Source organism: Lonchura striata, chromosome 10 (assembly GCF_050655825.1).
Source record: "Lonchura striata isolate lonStrDom1 chromosome 10, ASM5065582v1, whole genome shotgun sequence".
Lineage (NCBI taxonomy): Eukaryota > Metazoa > Chordata > Aves > Passeriformes > Estrildidae > Lonchura > Lonchura striata.
The window spans coordinates 6,246,561-6,262,005 of NC_140712.1; the positions used below are offsets into that span (position 1 = coordinate 6,246,561).

General features: G+C 60.4%; 1 protein-coding gene across 1 annotated transcript; it reads right to left on the bottom strand.

The window, feature by feature from the left end:
• Window positions 1-289: 289 nt before the first annotated feature.
• On the bottom strand, window positions 290-11,735 carry CSK (C-terminal Src kinase). Its single transcript, XM_077785840.2, has 13 exons — window positions 11,595-11,735; window positions 7,059-7,135; window positions 6,747-6,860; window positions 5,914-6,026; window positions 4,744-4,963; window positions 4,361-4,454; window positions 4,221-4,286; window positions 3,984-4,083; window positions 3,764-3,854; window positions 2,588-2,661; window positions 2,295-2,490; window positions 1,338-1,424; window positions 290-1,224 (listed from the first exon to the last, which is right to left on the bottom strand). Exons 2-13 carry the CDS (start codon window positions 7,071-7,073, stop codon window positions 1,042-1,044), a joined length of 1,353 nt encoding a protein of 450 aa, XP_077641966.1. The 5' UTR covers window positions 7,074-7,135; window positions 11,595-11,735; the 3' UTR covers window positions 290-1,041.
• Window positions 11,736-15,445: the final 3,710 nt, after the last annotated feature.

The window sequence follows — 15,445 nt, forward strand, 5'->3', positions numbered from 1 at the left end:
GGGGACAGCTTTGGGGACATCGTGGTCTCACTGCACGGGTGGGACACGCAGAGGAGGCAGCGAGGTTCAGCAATGGGCCCCAAATGCATCGGAAATGAAAGCCTGGTTTAAAGGCGAGCTTTGGCATCACTCCATCCCTGCCACAGCCTGCCAGCCCTCACAGGCAGGATGGAGCCAAATGCTGCTCATCCCCACCAATTTGGGGAGGAGATGGGGGGTCCACCCCGCTTTTCCCCCTGCCAGGGGACCCCCGGAGCCGCTGGCGACAGAGGGGGGCTGAGGCGGGGTGTGCCGCGTCCGTATGGAATGGTTTTTTATTACAGTTTTTAATCTCACAGTCGGTAGCATTACATGAGAATAAAGCACTGGACAGGACTGGAAAAAAAGGCCTCTGGAGACAGCATGCAAACATTGCAACGAGTTTAAAGCAAAACAACCCAAAAAAAAAAAAAAATAAAGCGTCTGGCGGGGACGCGGCCGCGCTCTCCCGACCGGGCGGCGAGTCCAGCGTCTCCCCGTCAACCATCACTTCTGTCGCTGGGGTTTCCTTTTCATGTGTCCGTTTCATTGGTTTATTTATTATTATTCTCCTTTTAACAACCTTCTTCTCGCTTTCTTTTTTTTTTTTTTGCTTTTTTTTTTCTTCTTTTAATTACATTAAAAAATAAGATTCGTACTTTAGTAAAACACCCAGCGCTCAGCTGGGCCCTGCTTGAAATAATAAAAAAACAACGAAAAAAAAAAAAACAAACCCAAAACAATAAACGCCCCCCCCAAACTGAGAAAACAACAAAAAACCCCACAAAAATAATAATAAAAAAAAGAGCGTGGGAGACAAAAACCAAAAACAAAACCCCAAACCTAGAAAATAAAAAAAAAAAACCAAAACTGACAGATTTGGAAGTTTGGGAGCAACCAGGGGAATTGCGGGGGGGGTGGGCACCACACCCCCGGGGCTCCCTCCTGGTGCCGTGGCGGGGCAGGGGGCTGAGCACGCCCCGGGCCCCCAGCGTGGGTCCCCTGTGGGGTGCAGAGCCCCCCTCACAGGTAGAGCTCCTTCTCTTTGATATGCACTAGCTGTTCTCGGAGCTGGTGGAAGGACGGCCGGTGGCCGGGGTCCAGGGTCCAGCACTTCTTCATCACCTCATAGACGACGGCCGGACAACCGTCCGGAGCATCCATCTTGTAGCCCTTCTCCACGCGGGGCACCACGTCCTTCAGGGGCTGGGGGAGATTGGGCATGTCAGGGAGGGGCTCTCCCCAAAAACTGGGGCTCAGCTCCCCCCCAGAGCCCAGCCCCTGGGAGCTGGGTTTTTGTTTGTGAGCTCGTCACTCACAATTCTCGGGTAAGGCACTCGCCCGAAGGAGTAGATTTCCCACAGGAGGATCCCGAAGCTCCACACGTCCGACTTGGTGGAGAATTTCTGCAGGGAGGGGAGAGAAGCCCTGTGAGCAGGCTCAGGTAGGGGTGTGGGATCTACAATTTGGGATCTACAATTCCACACAAGATTGTGGGCTTCGGGTGTGGGAATCAGTAGTGTTGTAGAACTCTTTTGTTGGATAACGGTTTAATAAAAACACAGAGCTCAAGTCAAAGCTATGCTTGTGCTCTTTCACTTTGTTTGCTTTTAGCCACGCAGATTTGCCAGTTAGCCAACCTAAAACAAATGTTTGTGTGACTTCAGCTAATGCTCCGGGTTTAGACACCGTATGTTTGTGCAACACGACCCCCAGGAAACCATTTTCCACCTATCTGTTGGTGTGCCAGTAGATGTTTGGCCGATCCCAAAAGATATTCAAAAAGCTGTATCAGGCACATTTATGGGATCATCCCCAAATAATCCCTGGATTCTGGTGGATGCATGGGAACAGTGGGCTCCTCACCTTCCCAAGGCATCTTCAGAGCTTCAAGAATTAGAGATCTTTGGCTCTAAGTACATGACCTAATGCGTCAAATTTAATTACACAGGGAACGATCCATCTTTAGCTAAAGATGTTACTCCCTTTCACAGCTGATTTGAAAATCAGACCTCACGGTGCAACTGTACTTCTTTAATTCAATCTGCATTTAATATTTCCTTCCAATTCTGGAAGGAAATGTTTTTTATTTGTGGAGACAGGGTTTGGCCTGCTATCCCAGCACCCATCACGGGATCAAGGGTGGCAAGGGATCTCCCCCACCCTCAGGGCTCAGACAGTGGCGGGTGGCACTCAAGCACCATCTCTGGGACAGCCTGGGAAGTTCCCCCTTCCTGCAGCTTCCACCATATCCAAAGGCCCCTCTGCTCACCCACCTTTTCTCTAAGTGCTTCTGGCGCTGTCCACTTGACAGGCAGCTTGCCCGTGTCCTGTGTGGAGGAGGCTTCCTTGGTGAGCCCAAAATCGCTGACCTTGGCGATGTTGTCCTCCGAGACCAGCACGTTCCGCGCCGCCAGGTCCCGGTGCACGAAGTTGTTGGCTTCCAGGTACTCCATGGCTTCACAGACATCTCTGGGAGGGGTGGGAGGCACAAGGGGGTCGGCAGGGCGGCCCCAAGGCGCGGGCGGGGCGGGTCAGGGTGGGGGGCACGGCCTTGCCTGGTACTTACAAGGAGAACTTGAGCAGACAGTCTGCCCCGAGCACCGACCGCCCGCGCGACCGCAGGTAGTCTACTAGGCTGCCCTGGAGGCAGGTATGGACAGAGAGATGGGGTCAGCAGGGCCAGCAGCCCACCTGCTGCCCCTCCCTCACAGGGCAGGAGCGGGGCACGACACCCCTCCCTTGTGGGGCAGGAGCAGGGATCATGTCCGTCCCTTGTGGGGCAGGACCAGGGATGTCCATCCCTTATGGGAAAGGACCAGGGATGATGTCCCTTTAGGATGGGGTAGGACCAGGGGAGATGTCCCTTTAGGATGGGGCAGGACACGGGGACATGTCCCTTTAGGATAGGGTAAGACCCAGAGGAGATGTCCCTTTAGGATGGGGCAGGACCCAAGGGTGATGTCCCTTTAGGATGGGGCAGGACCCAGGGGAGATGTCCCTTTGGGATGAGGCAGGACCCAGGGACGATGTCCCTTTAGGATGGGGCAGGACCCAAGGATTATGTCCCTTTAGGATGGAGTAGGACCCAGGGGAGATGTCCCTTTGGGATGAGGCAGGACCCAGGGACAATGTCCCTTTAGGATGGAGTAGGACCCAGGGGAGATGTCCTTTTAGGATGGGGCAGGACCCAAGGATGATGTCCCTTTAGGATGGGGCAGGACCCAAGGGTGATGTCCCTTTAGGATGGAGTAGGACCCAGGGGAGATGTCCCTTTAGGATGGGACAGAACCCAGGGATGATGTCCCTTTAGGATGAGGCAGGACCATGAGAGATGTCCCTTTAGGATGGGGCAGGACCAAGGGGTGATGTCCCTTTAGGATGGAGTAGGACCCAGGGACAATGTCCCTTTAGGATGGAGTAGGACCCAGGGGAGATGTCCCTTTAGGATGGGGCAGGACCCAAGGATGATGTCCCTTTAGGATGGAGTAGGACACAGGGGTGATGTCCCTTCAAACGAGGGGCGGGACCCAAGGGTGATGTCCCTCCCTCAAGGGGCCGATCTGGAGATGCCAAGCCCCGCTGGCAGCCAGCGGTGGCACATGGGACACGCCACCTGCAGCCACCACGGTGGCCCCAGCGAGACGCAGCCCAGGCTGGCATGGCCCAGCTGTGCCAGGGTGAAGCCCCGAGCGTGGTGGGGACAAGGGGACAGAGGGGCAGGGCACAGTGGGGGGGGTCTCACCTTGGCCATGTACTCGGTGACGATGTAAAGGCCACTCTTCTCCTCCACAATCACCCCCAGCAGCTGCACCAGGTTGCTGTGTCGGAGCTGCCTGCGCGGCACAGGGGGGCTCAGGGCAGGGGTTTGGGGACCAGAGGGGTGTCAGGGACCACCCACCGCTGCTCGCGGGGACAGAGGTGCCCCACCCTCACGCCGTCCCCCCACCGAGGGCGACACTCACGTCATGACGGACGCCTCTGCCAGGAAGGCCTGCGCTGTGGCGTCGTTTTTAATGCACTTCACGGCGACTTTGTTCCCCCGGTAATCCCCCAGCATCACGTCTGCAGGCCAGGAGAGACGGGCACAGGAGGCACTGGGAAGCATCCCGGCCTCCTGGGGCCCCACAGCGCCCTGGGGGGGGCTACAGAGGAGCCCCCCAACATTCAGGGCCGCCACGGGCTGGGGACAGCGGGCTCACCTCCGAATTCCCCTTTGCCAATGATCTGTAGCAACTTGAGGTCCTTCATGTTGAGGGCCCAGCCGCCTGCCGGGGGGAGAAGGGGCAGTGAGGGGGTGCTGGGGGTCCCCGGGGGCAGGGGAGGGGGCACGGCCACTCACTGCGGGAGAACTCGTCCTGCGCTGCCACCGTGCCCTCCATCAGCTTGGGTTTGATCAGGCGGGTGCAGAGCCCGTCTGCGTCCGTGGTGTAATGCTGGGGGGACACGGCGGGGCGTGGGTGACACCCCGGCACGGAGGTGAGTGACACCCCAGCACTGGATGGGTGACACCCGGCGGGCTCTGAGGTCCCACCAGGTGGCAGCACGAGGCCACGGACAGCCCTGGTGGCAGCCCAGGGTCCTTGTCCCTCCTCCCTCCTCCTGTCCCTGTCCCCATCATCGCCAGCCCGGGGCACCGGCGGAGAAGGACGAGCACCCGCTGCTCCCCCATGCTGCCCCCCACGCTGTGATGTCCCCGGCGGGAGACACCAGCGGGGACCTCACCTCCACCAGCTGCATCAGGTTCTCGAAGTAGACCTCCTCGTCGATGCTGAGCTTGCTGGAGGAGTAGATGATGCGGTAGTGCTCCACCTTGCCCTCGCAGCTGACGCACAGGGTGTAGTCGCCGGGGTAGTTGGTGCTCTCCCGCACCAGGAACAGCCCCGTCTCGGGGGGGTACAGCAGCCGCTCCGCCTGCTCCCGCGTGATCTTCCCGTGGAACCACCTGCAGGGCCACGCAGGGCGGGCTGGGACTGCGTGTGGGGCGGCTTTTGGCCCTGCCTGCGAGGGGACGGTGCTCCTCGCTGTCCCCGTGCTGCTCCTCTGTCCCCGTGCTGCTGCTCCTCGCTGTCCCCGTGCTGCTCCTCTCTGTCCCCGTGCTGCTCCTCTCTGTCCCTGTGCTGCTCCTCGCTGTCCCCGTGCTGCTCCTCACTGTCCCCATGCTGCTCCTCTCTGTCCCCGTGCTGCTCCTCTGTCCCCGTGCTGCTCCTCTCTGTCCCCGTGCTGCTCCTGTCCCCGTGCTGCTCCTCGCTGTCCCCATGCTGCTCCTCTGTCCCCATGCTGCTCCTCTCTGTCCCCGTGCTGCTCCTCTCTGTCCCCGTGCTGCTCCTGTCCCCGTGCTGCTCCTCACTGTCCCCATGCTGCTCCTCTCTGTCCCCGTGCTGCTCCTCGCTATCCCCATGCTGCTCCTCTCTGTCCCCGTGCTGCTCCTCGCTGTCCCCGTGCTGCCCCCCCACCCACCCTGTGACCCAGCTCCTTCCACCGTCCCGCTCCCCTCCTCCTGGCCCCAGCTGGGATTCTGTCCCTCTGTCCCTCTGCACGCTCCCAGGAGGTTCCTCCTCCAGCCTGGGAGTCTCTGGCAGCTCTGGGATGCAGCAAGAACATCAAACCTTCTGTACAGACCCCATTCCAACCTTCCCTCTTCCTCCAGCAGCCTTTACAACCCTAGCCTTGGGTAAAAAATCCAATTTAAAACATGACCCAACCATCCAATCACCTTCCCAGCCATGCAGGCAACTCCCAAAACACTCAGAGCCCTCCCCAGCAGCAAATTCCAATCCCAAATCCACGCTGCTGCCCCTCGTGCCCTCTGAGGAGTGTCCCTTCTGCTGGGACACAGCTGTGGCCACAGGGATGCCACCTCCCCCGGGAGCCGGAGCCCTGGCTGCTACTCACGGCATGAGGCTGAGCTTGATGCCAGCTTTCACCCCTTCCCGCTTCTGCACGTAGTTAGCAGGAATGATGCCCTCCCTGCCCACCTTGTTCTTCGCCTTGTACCAGTTGGGATCCTGTGGGGACAGCAGAATGTCACCACGAGCCCTGCACCCCACCCGAGGAGCTCTCTGAGCCCCGAGCACCCCTGCAGACCCCTCTGTGGGGACAGCAGGATGTCACCACGAGCCCATGGGTGCTGCACCCCACCCGAGGAGCTCTCTGAGCCCCGAGCACCCCTGCACCCCCTTGCTGCTGCAGGAAGGATGGGGTGAGCAGCATCGGTGCAGGGACCACCAAACCCCAATGATGGGTTCACTATGATCCCCCTCCCAACCTGCTGGGCATCCCAGAGCCCCCCGAACCCAGAGCCCCACAAACCCAGAGCCCCACAAACCCAGAGCCCCCAAACCCAGAGCCCCCAAACCCAGAGCCCCACAAACCCAGAGCCCCCAAACCCAGAGCCCCCAAACCCAGAGCCCCCCATATCCAGAGCCCCCCAAACCCAGAGCCCCCGAACCCAGAGCCCCCAAACCCGGAGCCCCCCCAACCCAGAGCCCCCCAAACCCAGAGCCCCCCTTTTCCTTCCCCGCAGAGGAGCCCAGCACCGCTGCCTCTCCCATCCCTCCTCCACCTCCCGGGAGGCGCTCGCCTTTTGGAGAACCCTTAACTAACGAGGCCGTGAATTAATTAACCGAGCTCACGGCCCAATTCACGCCCGGTGGGACCCGGCAGGACCAGGGGCTGCCAGTGGCACGCGTCACGGGGCGCAGGGACACGGGGAGGGGACACCTCACCTTGGTGACGGCGACGATGGTGAGCACGTCTCCTTTGCTGAAGGGCAGGTCCTGCTCGGCGGTACCGTGGAAGTTGTACTTGGCGATACATTCTGTACCGGATGGCCACACGGCCTGGCAGGAGCAGGGGGTGCCATCAGAGCCCTGCCTCAGCGTGCCACCCACCCCTGGCACCCCCCTGACCCTCGGGGACCCCCTCGCAGATGAGAATGCAAACGGGGTCTACTTAAACCAAGTGTCCCCACGTCCCTCCTGGGCGCTGGGGACACCTCTGTGTGGCCCCATCCCCTCCTCTCCTCAGCCAGAGCTTACCTGCATCCCTGACATCTTCTCAGGAGGGTGGGGGAGCGACTCTCACAGGGAGGACACGTCACTTGGTACCATGAGACCTGCATGGGGGGAAAGGACGGCTGAGACAGCGGGAACGAGGCGCAGGGAGGATGCAGCACCCCCCAAAGGATGCTCTCAGGCCAGGTGAGCATCTCTTCTCCCTCCAAGAACGGGTCCTGCGTCCAAAATATCCCCAAACTGAGGTGGAAGGGGGAGCTCCGGGCCTGCTCAGCCCCTGCAGCAGGGGAGGGAGCAGCTGCTCACCCGGATGAGGAGGCATTTGCACGGATCCAGCTTCTTAAGAACTGAGTTTTTGAGTGCAGCATCTGCATCAAGGAAAAGTCCAGCACAGCATGGACGGGCGGAGATGCCCAGAGAAGGGAAGGGAACAGAGATGACCTCCAGAAGGTCCATCCCACTCCTCTCCCAGGCCACACAGCCAGAGCCCTGCTCTCCCTGGTGACCCACACGCGGAAACATCCAGCCCCGAGAGCTTCCCAGGCCTGGGATCCAAAAGAAATAAACCAAAACTGCTCCCTGCAGCATAAAAAGTGCCGGGACTCTGGAATGTGCAGCTCCTAAAGCCCAGGGGGATGTGCTGCCCGGGGTGCTGTGCTCTGGGATGGGTGTGTGGGAGGGAGGGGAACAAACCCGGCTTTATTCCTGCTGCTCCAGCCCCCGGCACGGGATGAACTCAGCGGCCCCACAATCAAACCAGGCTTTCTTGGGCTGGGGCATCGGGGTCGTGCTGGGCCGGGGCTACAGAGTGGGGGACACAGGCAGAGCAACCCCCAAAACCCACCCAAACATTTGGGAATCCACCACCTCCATGGGGGTCACCACCGGCAGCCCTGCCGCGGTGTCAGGCAGCGCCCGGGAGTATTTTGGGAAGGAGGAAGTGAAACGAGGGGCAAGGCCGAGGACAGGAGGAGGAAGGAGATAAGGGGCAGAGCTGCGGGAGGAAGAGCGCGGTGAGAACGTGGCCCTGTTTCCACCACGTGCCCCCAGCGCTCCGGAAAAGGCGTCACGCCGCCAGCCAGCACCTTCCCCCAGCGCGGGGACACGGCGCCCCGCTGCTGGCAGAAATCGAGGCTCGGGTGTTCGCCCCAAAAACAGAGCCTGGGCACCCGAGCCGGGTGGGTTCCTCGCCAGCCAGCCCCGGGACAGCTGGAGATGGCACCCAAAGCCAGCTTGGTGGCACCTTGGGGACACTGCCAGGAGTGCCAGGATGCAGGGGAGCACCAGCTGGGACCCACAGCTGGGAGCAAACATTCCCAGCTCCACCCAGAACACTCCCAGCTCCAACCCCGTGTTGTTTCAAGTTGATTTTTGCTTAAATTTTGGATTTACACCTGGCACGGAACAAAAATTTCAGCCAAGGGTCTGGATGGCCCCGGTCTGAAACACAGCATCAGCAAACCAGGGAATAAACTCCGCTCTACATCCCGGGGAGGGGCTTAGCTGACGCCTGGGAGGAGGTTTGGGGGGAATTTCCCACCGCTGGGGCTCTCAGCCCTGTTCCCCATCCAGCGTCCCACGGGGACACCGAGCACAGGCTGGTTCTGGGTGTTGCTCAAGGAGAGCTCCAGCCCAAAGCCCTGAGTCAGCGCTTCCCACCGGCCAGGCCTTATTTCCAGACAGCCAAAAATCAGCAGGATGGAGGTTTTTGGGGATCCCTTGCACCCTGGAGCCCGTGCAAGGGATGCCCAAAGGTTCGTGCCACGTTTCCCACCCTGTACAGGAGCTGAATCCTCCCAGTCCCAAAGGTTGCTTGTTTGGGCTTTCAGCTCACGGATGTCACCGGCGTTTATATTTGATAAATGCAGCGAGGATACAAAATTCATAGCCTGCCTTCACAGAGAAAATTTCTTTTCCCTGCTAAAGAGGAAACTTCCTGAGCAAACCCCACCAAGAACACGCTCCAGCCAGCCCAGGCTTTTTTATCTTCCCGGATCGTGGGTATTCATGGCACAGGACCGTGGCATTGTTATAATTACACACAATAAATCTGCCTTTCAGCTTTAAAGAGGGAGGTGGTTCCAACACCAGAGCCCAACACAGGCCTTCCTCTTCCGAGCTTCGTTTTCTTTTTAATCGTTGCCTAATTTCTGCCTCAAAGCCGAGACTTTCCGAGGAAGAGGAGGAGGAGGAGGAGGAGGAGGAGGAGGAAACCACACGGGGCAGATGCCAAGCAGCCCCCCGAAGGCCTCGTGTGCCAGGCAGCAGTTCCTGCCCCGCGCCACCCGGCCAGCCCCGCGCATCCCTGGGATGCTGGGCTGGGAGAAGGACGTGGAGATGCTGCCAGAGTGGATCCAGGGCTTCAAAGCAGCATCCTGAGCCTGCTGGGAAAACGCGGGCATCGCCCCTTCTCTCCTCCAGGAGGATGTGCGGCAGCACGTGAAAGAAATTAATAATAATTTTAAAAATTAGCCAGGGAGCAGCCAGGTGGATTGGGCAGAGCCGGGTGCTGGGTTTGGCTGCTCCCAGCCCTGCCAGGCCAGGGTTTGCTCCTTCTGCAAGGTCCCCACTCCCAAACTGGGGCTCAGGATGTGCTCAAAACCAAAACCCAGCTCCCCTGCTTGCCCAGCGGAGCATCCTCCGTGCAGGAGCCCCAGCAGGGATCTCACCCCCAGGTCCATCCCATGCCTCCCCCAAGGCCCTGCTCCCAAATTTCCCGTGGGAAGGCTGGCCCAGCAGCCAAGAGCTGGGCAAGGTGGGCAGGTACGGCCAACACCTCTGAGAATCCAAAGGGCACCAGGAAATGAGCTGGGCACAGCGTTCCTCTCAGGAATCAAAATAAAATCCAGTCGTGCCAGAGCCACGGGCGAGCTGGGAGAGGAATTTGGGACCTCCACGGGAGCACCATCACCACGGGGTGGGCAGATGCTGCATCTGGGTTTCAAACCCAAGCAGGGGAGGGGGCAGCACCTGCCCAGTGCCAGGATGACTCTGTTGAAATGAAGTTTGGCTGTTGATGGCACAAAAGGCTCATTCCCAATGGGAACAGGTGTGTGGGCACCACCCACACCCACCCCTTCCGTGCACCAACCTCCCGGTGAAGTCCTCTAAACTTCAAAAAACAACCCAAAAAAAAAAAAAAAAAAAATCCCAAACCGACCCCAAAGCAGACAACATCCTCCCTGCCTCTGAAAGATGTTATCTGCTGTTATTACAACGAACACCTACGATTACACTAATCGAAAGAAAAATGTTCCTCCTTCATCTCGCTCGTCAGCACGCAGCGTTTCGGAACTGCTCCCCCAAACCAGCCCCTGCTGGGCGCCCTGCTGCAAAAAAGGGGGGAAGGAGCTTCTTTTTCAGGGGTTTTTAAAATGCTTTCAGAAGGGAAAGAGAGGATGCTGCTGGTGGCACCCGGGGGACAGGTGGAGGCCTGGAGAGAAGCTGCTCCCAGCCCCACGCTGCAAAGAGGATTTCCTGGTTCTCCTTCACCCTGCAAAAACCTCAGCAGGGCGACTTTCCACCAAAAATCACCCCAGTGTCCCCTTCCCATGGGCTGCCACCTGGGGACGGGGACAGGGCGCGGAGTGGGGCACAGGAAGGTTTTTTTGGCAAATACTCGCTCAAAACCGAAAAGCTGGGGGCAGGCAGTGGTGAAAGGGCAAAGAAGCACCCCAAAAGTCCCTGGCTTTGCAGGGGTTGCCCCACGGCTCCATCGCTCCCACGCCGCTGGTGCTCCACGAGGGAAGATGGGGACGCTCCCAAAACCTCCCGCATCCCTCCGGGGACGCTCCCAAAACCTCCCGCATCCCTCCGGGGACGCTCCCAAAACCTCCCGCATCCCTCCGGGGACGCTCCCAAAACCTCCCGCATCCCTCCGGGGACGCTCCGGACACTCCCTGCCTCGCCAGGATGGGGCCCTGCTCCTGCGTGGCTCAGTGGGAACAAACCCCTGTCCCGGGAGGAAGGCTGCCATCCTCCTCCTCCTCCTCCCGCTCCCCAGTCCTCGCACCTCCGATTTGCCTTTTTTTTTTTTTTTTTTCCCCGACTTTCCGATTTTTCGGGGGACTTTTTTTTTTTTTTTTCCGCCCGATGGCACAACCCCTTTCGCTCTCGCTAAAGCAACGAGCAACAGCCGCGGCTATAAATAACCCGCCGACGCCTTAGTGCCCAGAAAAAAAAAAACCCAAAAAAACCCCAAAAAACCCAAAAACCCAACAAACAACAACAACAACAACCAAAGCCCCAAATTTTCAAACACTCAAAGCAACAAGGCGCCGCCAAGCCCTGCGAGCAGCCGGGCGCCCGGGATGCTCCCGCGGGCCTTTGTACGGGATGGGGATGCAGCGGCAGCGGAGCCGGTACCCCCGGCGGGGCTCGGGCCGGCCGCGGCATCCCCCGGGCTGCGGCGGGGGGCGCTCCCCGCCCTCCCGGCAGGACGGGACGGGGCTCGGGGGTCCCCGGGGACCGCGGCGGGGCGGAGCGGCCGCGCGGGGTCACCGGGGGTCAGCGGGGCCGGACCGCGCCCCCCGCCCCATTGTCCGCGCCCGCGCCACTCACCTGGCCGGGGGCAGGGGCGCGGCCGCCGCCGCTGCTCCATGCGGCGCCGCCGGGGCCTCCGGGCTCGGCTGGGCCGGCGGGGGGGCGCGGGGGGGCGGAAGGGGCGGGGGAAGCCGGAGCCGCCGCCGCCGCCGGAGCGCGGCGGGGCCCAGCGCGGCGCGGGGGGCGCGGGGCGGGCGCGGGGGGCGCGGCGGTGCCGGGGCGGCGGGGCCGGAGGGGCCGGAGGGGCCGGAGGGACGGAGCGAGGCGCGGAGGCTCCGAGGCACCGAGGGAGCGGCGCCCGGAACCGGAGCGCCCCGAGCGCAGCGCGCATGCGCCGCCAGCACCGCGCCGGCGGCGGGGCGGGGGCACCGGGAGGGGCGCGGCGCCACCTGGCGGCCACCGCCGGCAGCGCCACGGAGCGGGGACAGAGGGACAGCGGGACAGGGGGACAGGGGGACAGAGGGACAGGGGGACAGAGGGAAAGGGGGAAAGGGGGACAGAGGGACAGGGGGAGAGGGGGACAGAGAGAGGGGACAGAGGGACATGGGGAAAGGGGGACAGGGGGACAGAGGGAAAGGGGGAAAGGGGGACAGAGGGACAGGGGGACAGAGGGAAAGGGGGAAAGGGGGACAGAGGGACAGGGGGAGAGGGGCACAGAGAGAGGGGACAGAGGGACAGAGAGAGCGGACAGGGGGACAGAGGGACAGGGGGACAGGGACAGGGGGACAGAGGGACAGGGGGACAGAGAGACAGAGAGAGCGGACAGGGGGACAGAGGGACAGAGGGACAGGGGGACAGGGGAACAGAGAGACAGGGGGACAGAGGGACAGAGGGATAGAGGGGCAGGGGGACAGAGGGACAGAGAGAGGGGACAGAGGGACAGTGGTTCAGTGGGACAAGGGGACAGAGAGAGGGGACAGAGGGACAGAGGGACAGAGAGAGGGGACAGAGGGACAGAGGGATAGAGGGGCAGGGGGACAGAGGGACAGAGAGAGGGGACAGAGGGACAGGGGGATAGGGGGACAAGGGGACAGAGAGAGGGGACAGAGGGACAGGGGGATAGGGGGACAGAAGGACCGACAGCGGGAACGGCAGTGACAGCGGGGACAGTGGGACTCGCACTGCAGACGGGACACGAACCGGGAACGGCAGCGGCAGCAGCGCTGGGACCCGCACCGGTACTGGCATCCCCACAGGCACCGGGACCTGCACCGGCACCGGGACCTGTACCGGCAATGGGAACGGCAGCTGTACCGGCAATGGGAGCGGGACCCGCACTGGCAATGGGAGCGGGACCCGCACTGGCAATGGGAACGGGAGCTGCACCGGCAATGGGAACGGGAGCTGTACCGGCAATGGGAATGGGACCCGCACCGGCAATGGGAGCGGGAGCTGTACCGGCAATGGGAGCGGGAGCTGTACCGGCAATGGGAGCGGGACCCGCACCGGCAATGGGAGCGGGATTCGCACCGGCAATGGGAGCGGGAGCTGTACCGGCAATGGGAACGGGAGCTGTACCGGCAATGGGAGCGGGACCCGCACCGGCAATGGGAACGGGATTCGCACCTGCACCGGAACGACACCGGCACCGGGATCCGCACTGGGAACGGGATGAGAACCCGCAGCAGGAGCAGCAGGGGGACCGGGACCGACCCCCCGGTTCCTGCCCGGTGTGTGCTCACGTGGGTGCGAAGTAGTACCGAAATGATGCTGGAATGCCAATAAAATTATAAAAAGTGTTATAAAACCTACAATAAATAACGTTAAAATGGTCAAATGACAATAAAATGTAATATATAATAAAATTAATATAATAATATAATATAATATAATATAATATAATATAATATAATATAATATAATATGATATGATATAATATAATATAATATAATATAATATAATATAATATAATATAATATAATATAATATAATATAATATAATATAATATAATATAATATAATATAATATAATATAATATAATAATTAATATAATAATATCTTTAAGGTCCCTTCCAACCTATCCCATTCCCTGATTCTGTGGTCCTAGAAGATATTATATGTAGAATTATTAATATTGATAGTAACAATAATGCAATAATATTGCTCAAATGACTAATAATATATAGCATGACATCACATAAACATATCAGAGAGCATAACATAGTATAATGTCGTATAACGACATGATATGACATCATAATATGGAATAAATAGAATTAATAGGTGATCTTTGAGGTACCTTCCAACCCGACCCGTTCCACGGGGACCAAGGGACCGCAGGGGACAGGGAAAGTCAGGGTGCAGCGCCAGGGAGATCCGGCAGCCACGGGGGCGGGATGCAAAGCCCAGCTCATTTTTAGGAAGCACATCCTTGCTCCAGCAGCGCGCAGGAAAGATCCAGGGATGCGTTCCTGGGCTGAGCCCCGAGTTCCCCCTCTGGAACGTTCCTCTGGCCTCGGGGAGGCGAGGAAGGCGCCTCATCCCCTCCCAGGCTCCTTCTGGGAGGGACTGAACGCAGCTCCAAGTGCCCCAGAACCGCCGCCGCGCTCCCGGGCCGCGCAGCACGGCCCGGTGCAGCCACCCCGCCCTGCCCCGCACGGGCTCGGCGTGGTTGCGGTGACCGGAGACCAGAATTCCTCCAAAAAACTCCTCAGCGCCGCACCGCTGGAACCTGCAGCCCCTCCGCGCTGGGGGCGACACCGGGCACGGAGCCAGCCTGGTGGGGAAGGGTGCCCAGCCCCCGGGGCTCCCGTCGGGATTCCTCCTGCCCCGGGAGCCCCGGGAGCGGCGGGAAGGGCGGTGCGGGCCTTTGGCCGTGCGGGGAGACACGGAGGGGAATCCTTCGGGCAAAGTCCCGGCTGGAATTTTTCCCTGGAAGGGTCTTGGTGTGAGGGTGGGCCGGGAGGGAAGGATGGACTCGCGGCCAGCCAGGCAGGACGGACATCTCCAGGAGAGGGGGCCCTTCAGCCGGCTGGAAAGGAGAAAAATAAAGAAAAGCGGGGAAAACTGCAGCAGAGGAGGAGCTGAGCGTGAAATCCCGGCCGAGTAAGGATGGAAAATCGCCTGCCCTGTCGCTCCGCATCCCCGGCTGGTTGGATGGGCTCCTTGCGGAGCGCGGAGGCTCCGGGGGATTCCGGGATGAGAGGGGAGGCGGGGAAAGGGAAGCGACCCTGCCGGGGCTGTACGGAACAGCGGAGGATCCGCAGGTGGTGCCTGGGAGCAGCCGAGTAAAGCCAGCGTGACAGCTCCGGCTCATTCCAGCCGGGGGAATTCACCTTCCAGCTGGGAAAGCCCCGAAGGGAGCCGGGTCTGGCCGGTTCTGCGGCTCCCCGGGCTCCGGGGGCTCGGGGGGATGCGGGATGCTCTGCGGGGGGATCCGTCTCCGACAGGTCCCCTTCCCCAAATGTCCCTCCCCGCAAAAAATGTCCCGTCAGGGGTAAAGCCCGGCGCTCCTCGGTGCCACCGGCGGAGCTGTCACAGGTGCCACCGGCGGAGCTGTGTCACAGGTGCCACCGGCGGAGCTGTGTCACAGGTGCCACCGGCGGAGCTGTCACAGGTGCCAGCGGAGGGCGTTCAGGGACAGGAGTGCTTCAGTGAGTTAGGATCCTGCCCCCCCATGCCAGTTCTGCTTCTCGGGGTGCCTCTTCCCGCATGGCAACCCCAAACCCCCTGAGCTCTGGAGAACAGCCTCATTTCAGGGCTCTCCTCGCTCCCCTGCTGCCGGGATGTTTCCCATTGAAGGGGAGCGGCTGGGGGCACAGGGTCTCAACAGGTGACATTTCCCCCCCTGCCTGTGTCCCCCACCCTGACAGCACCAGCCCCGCTCTACCCACCCTGCTGGGGTTCAGGGAGATGATTTTAGGGCCG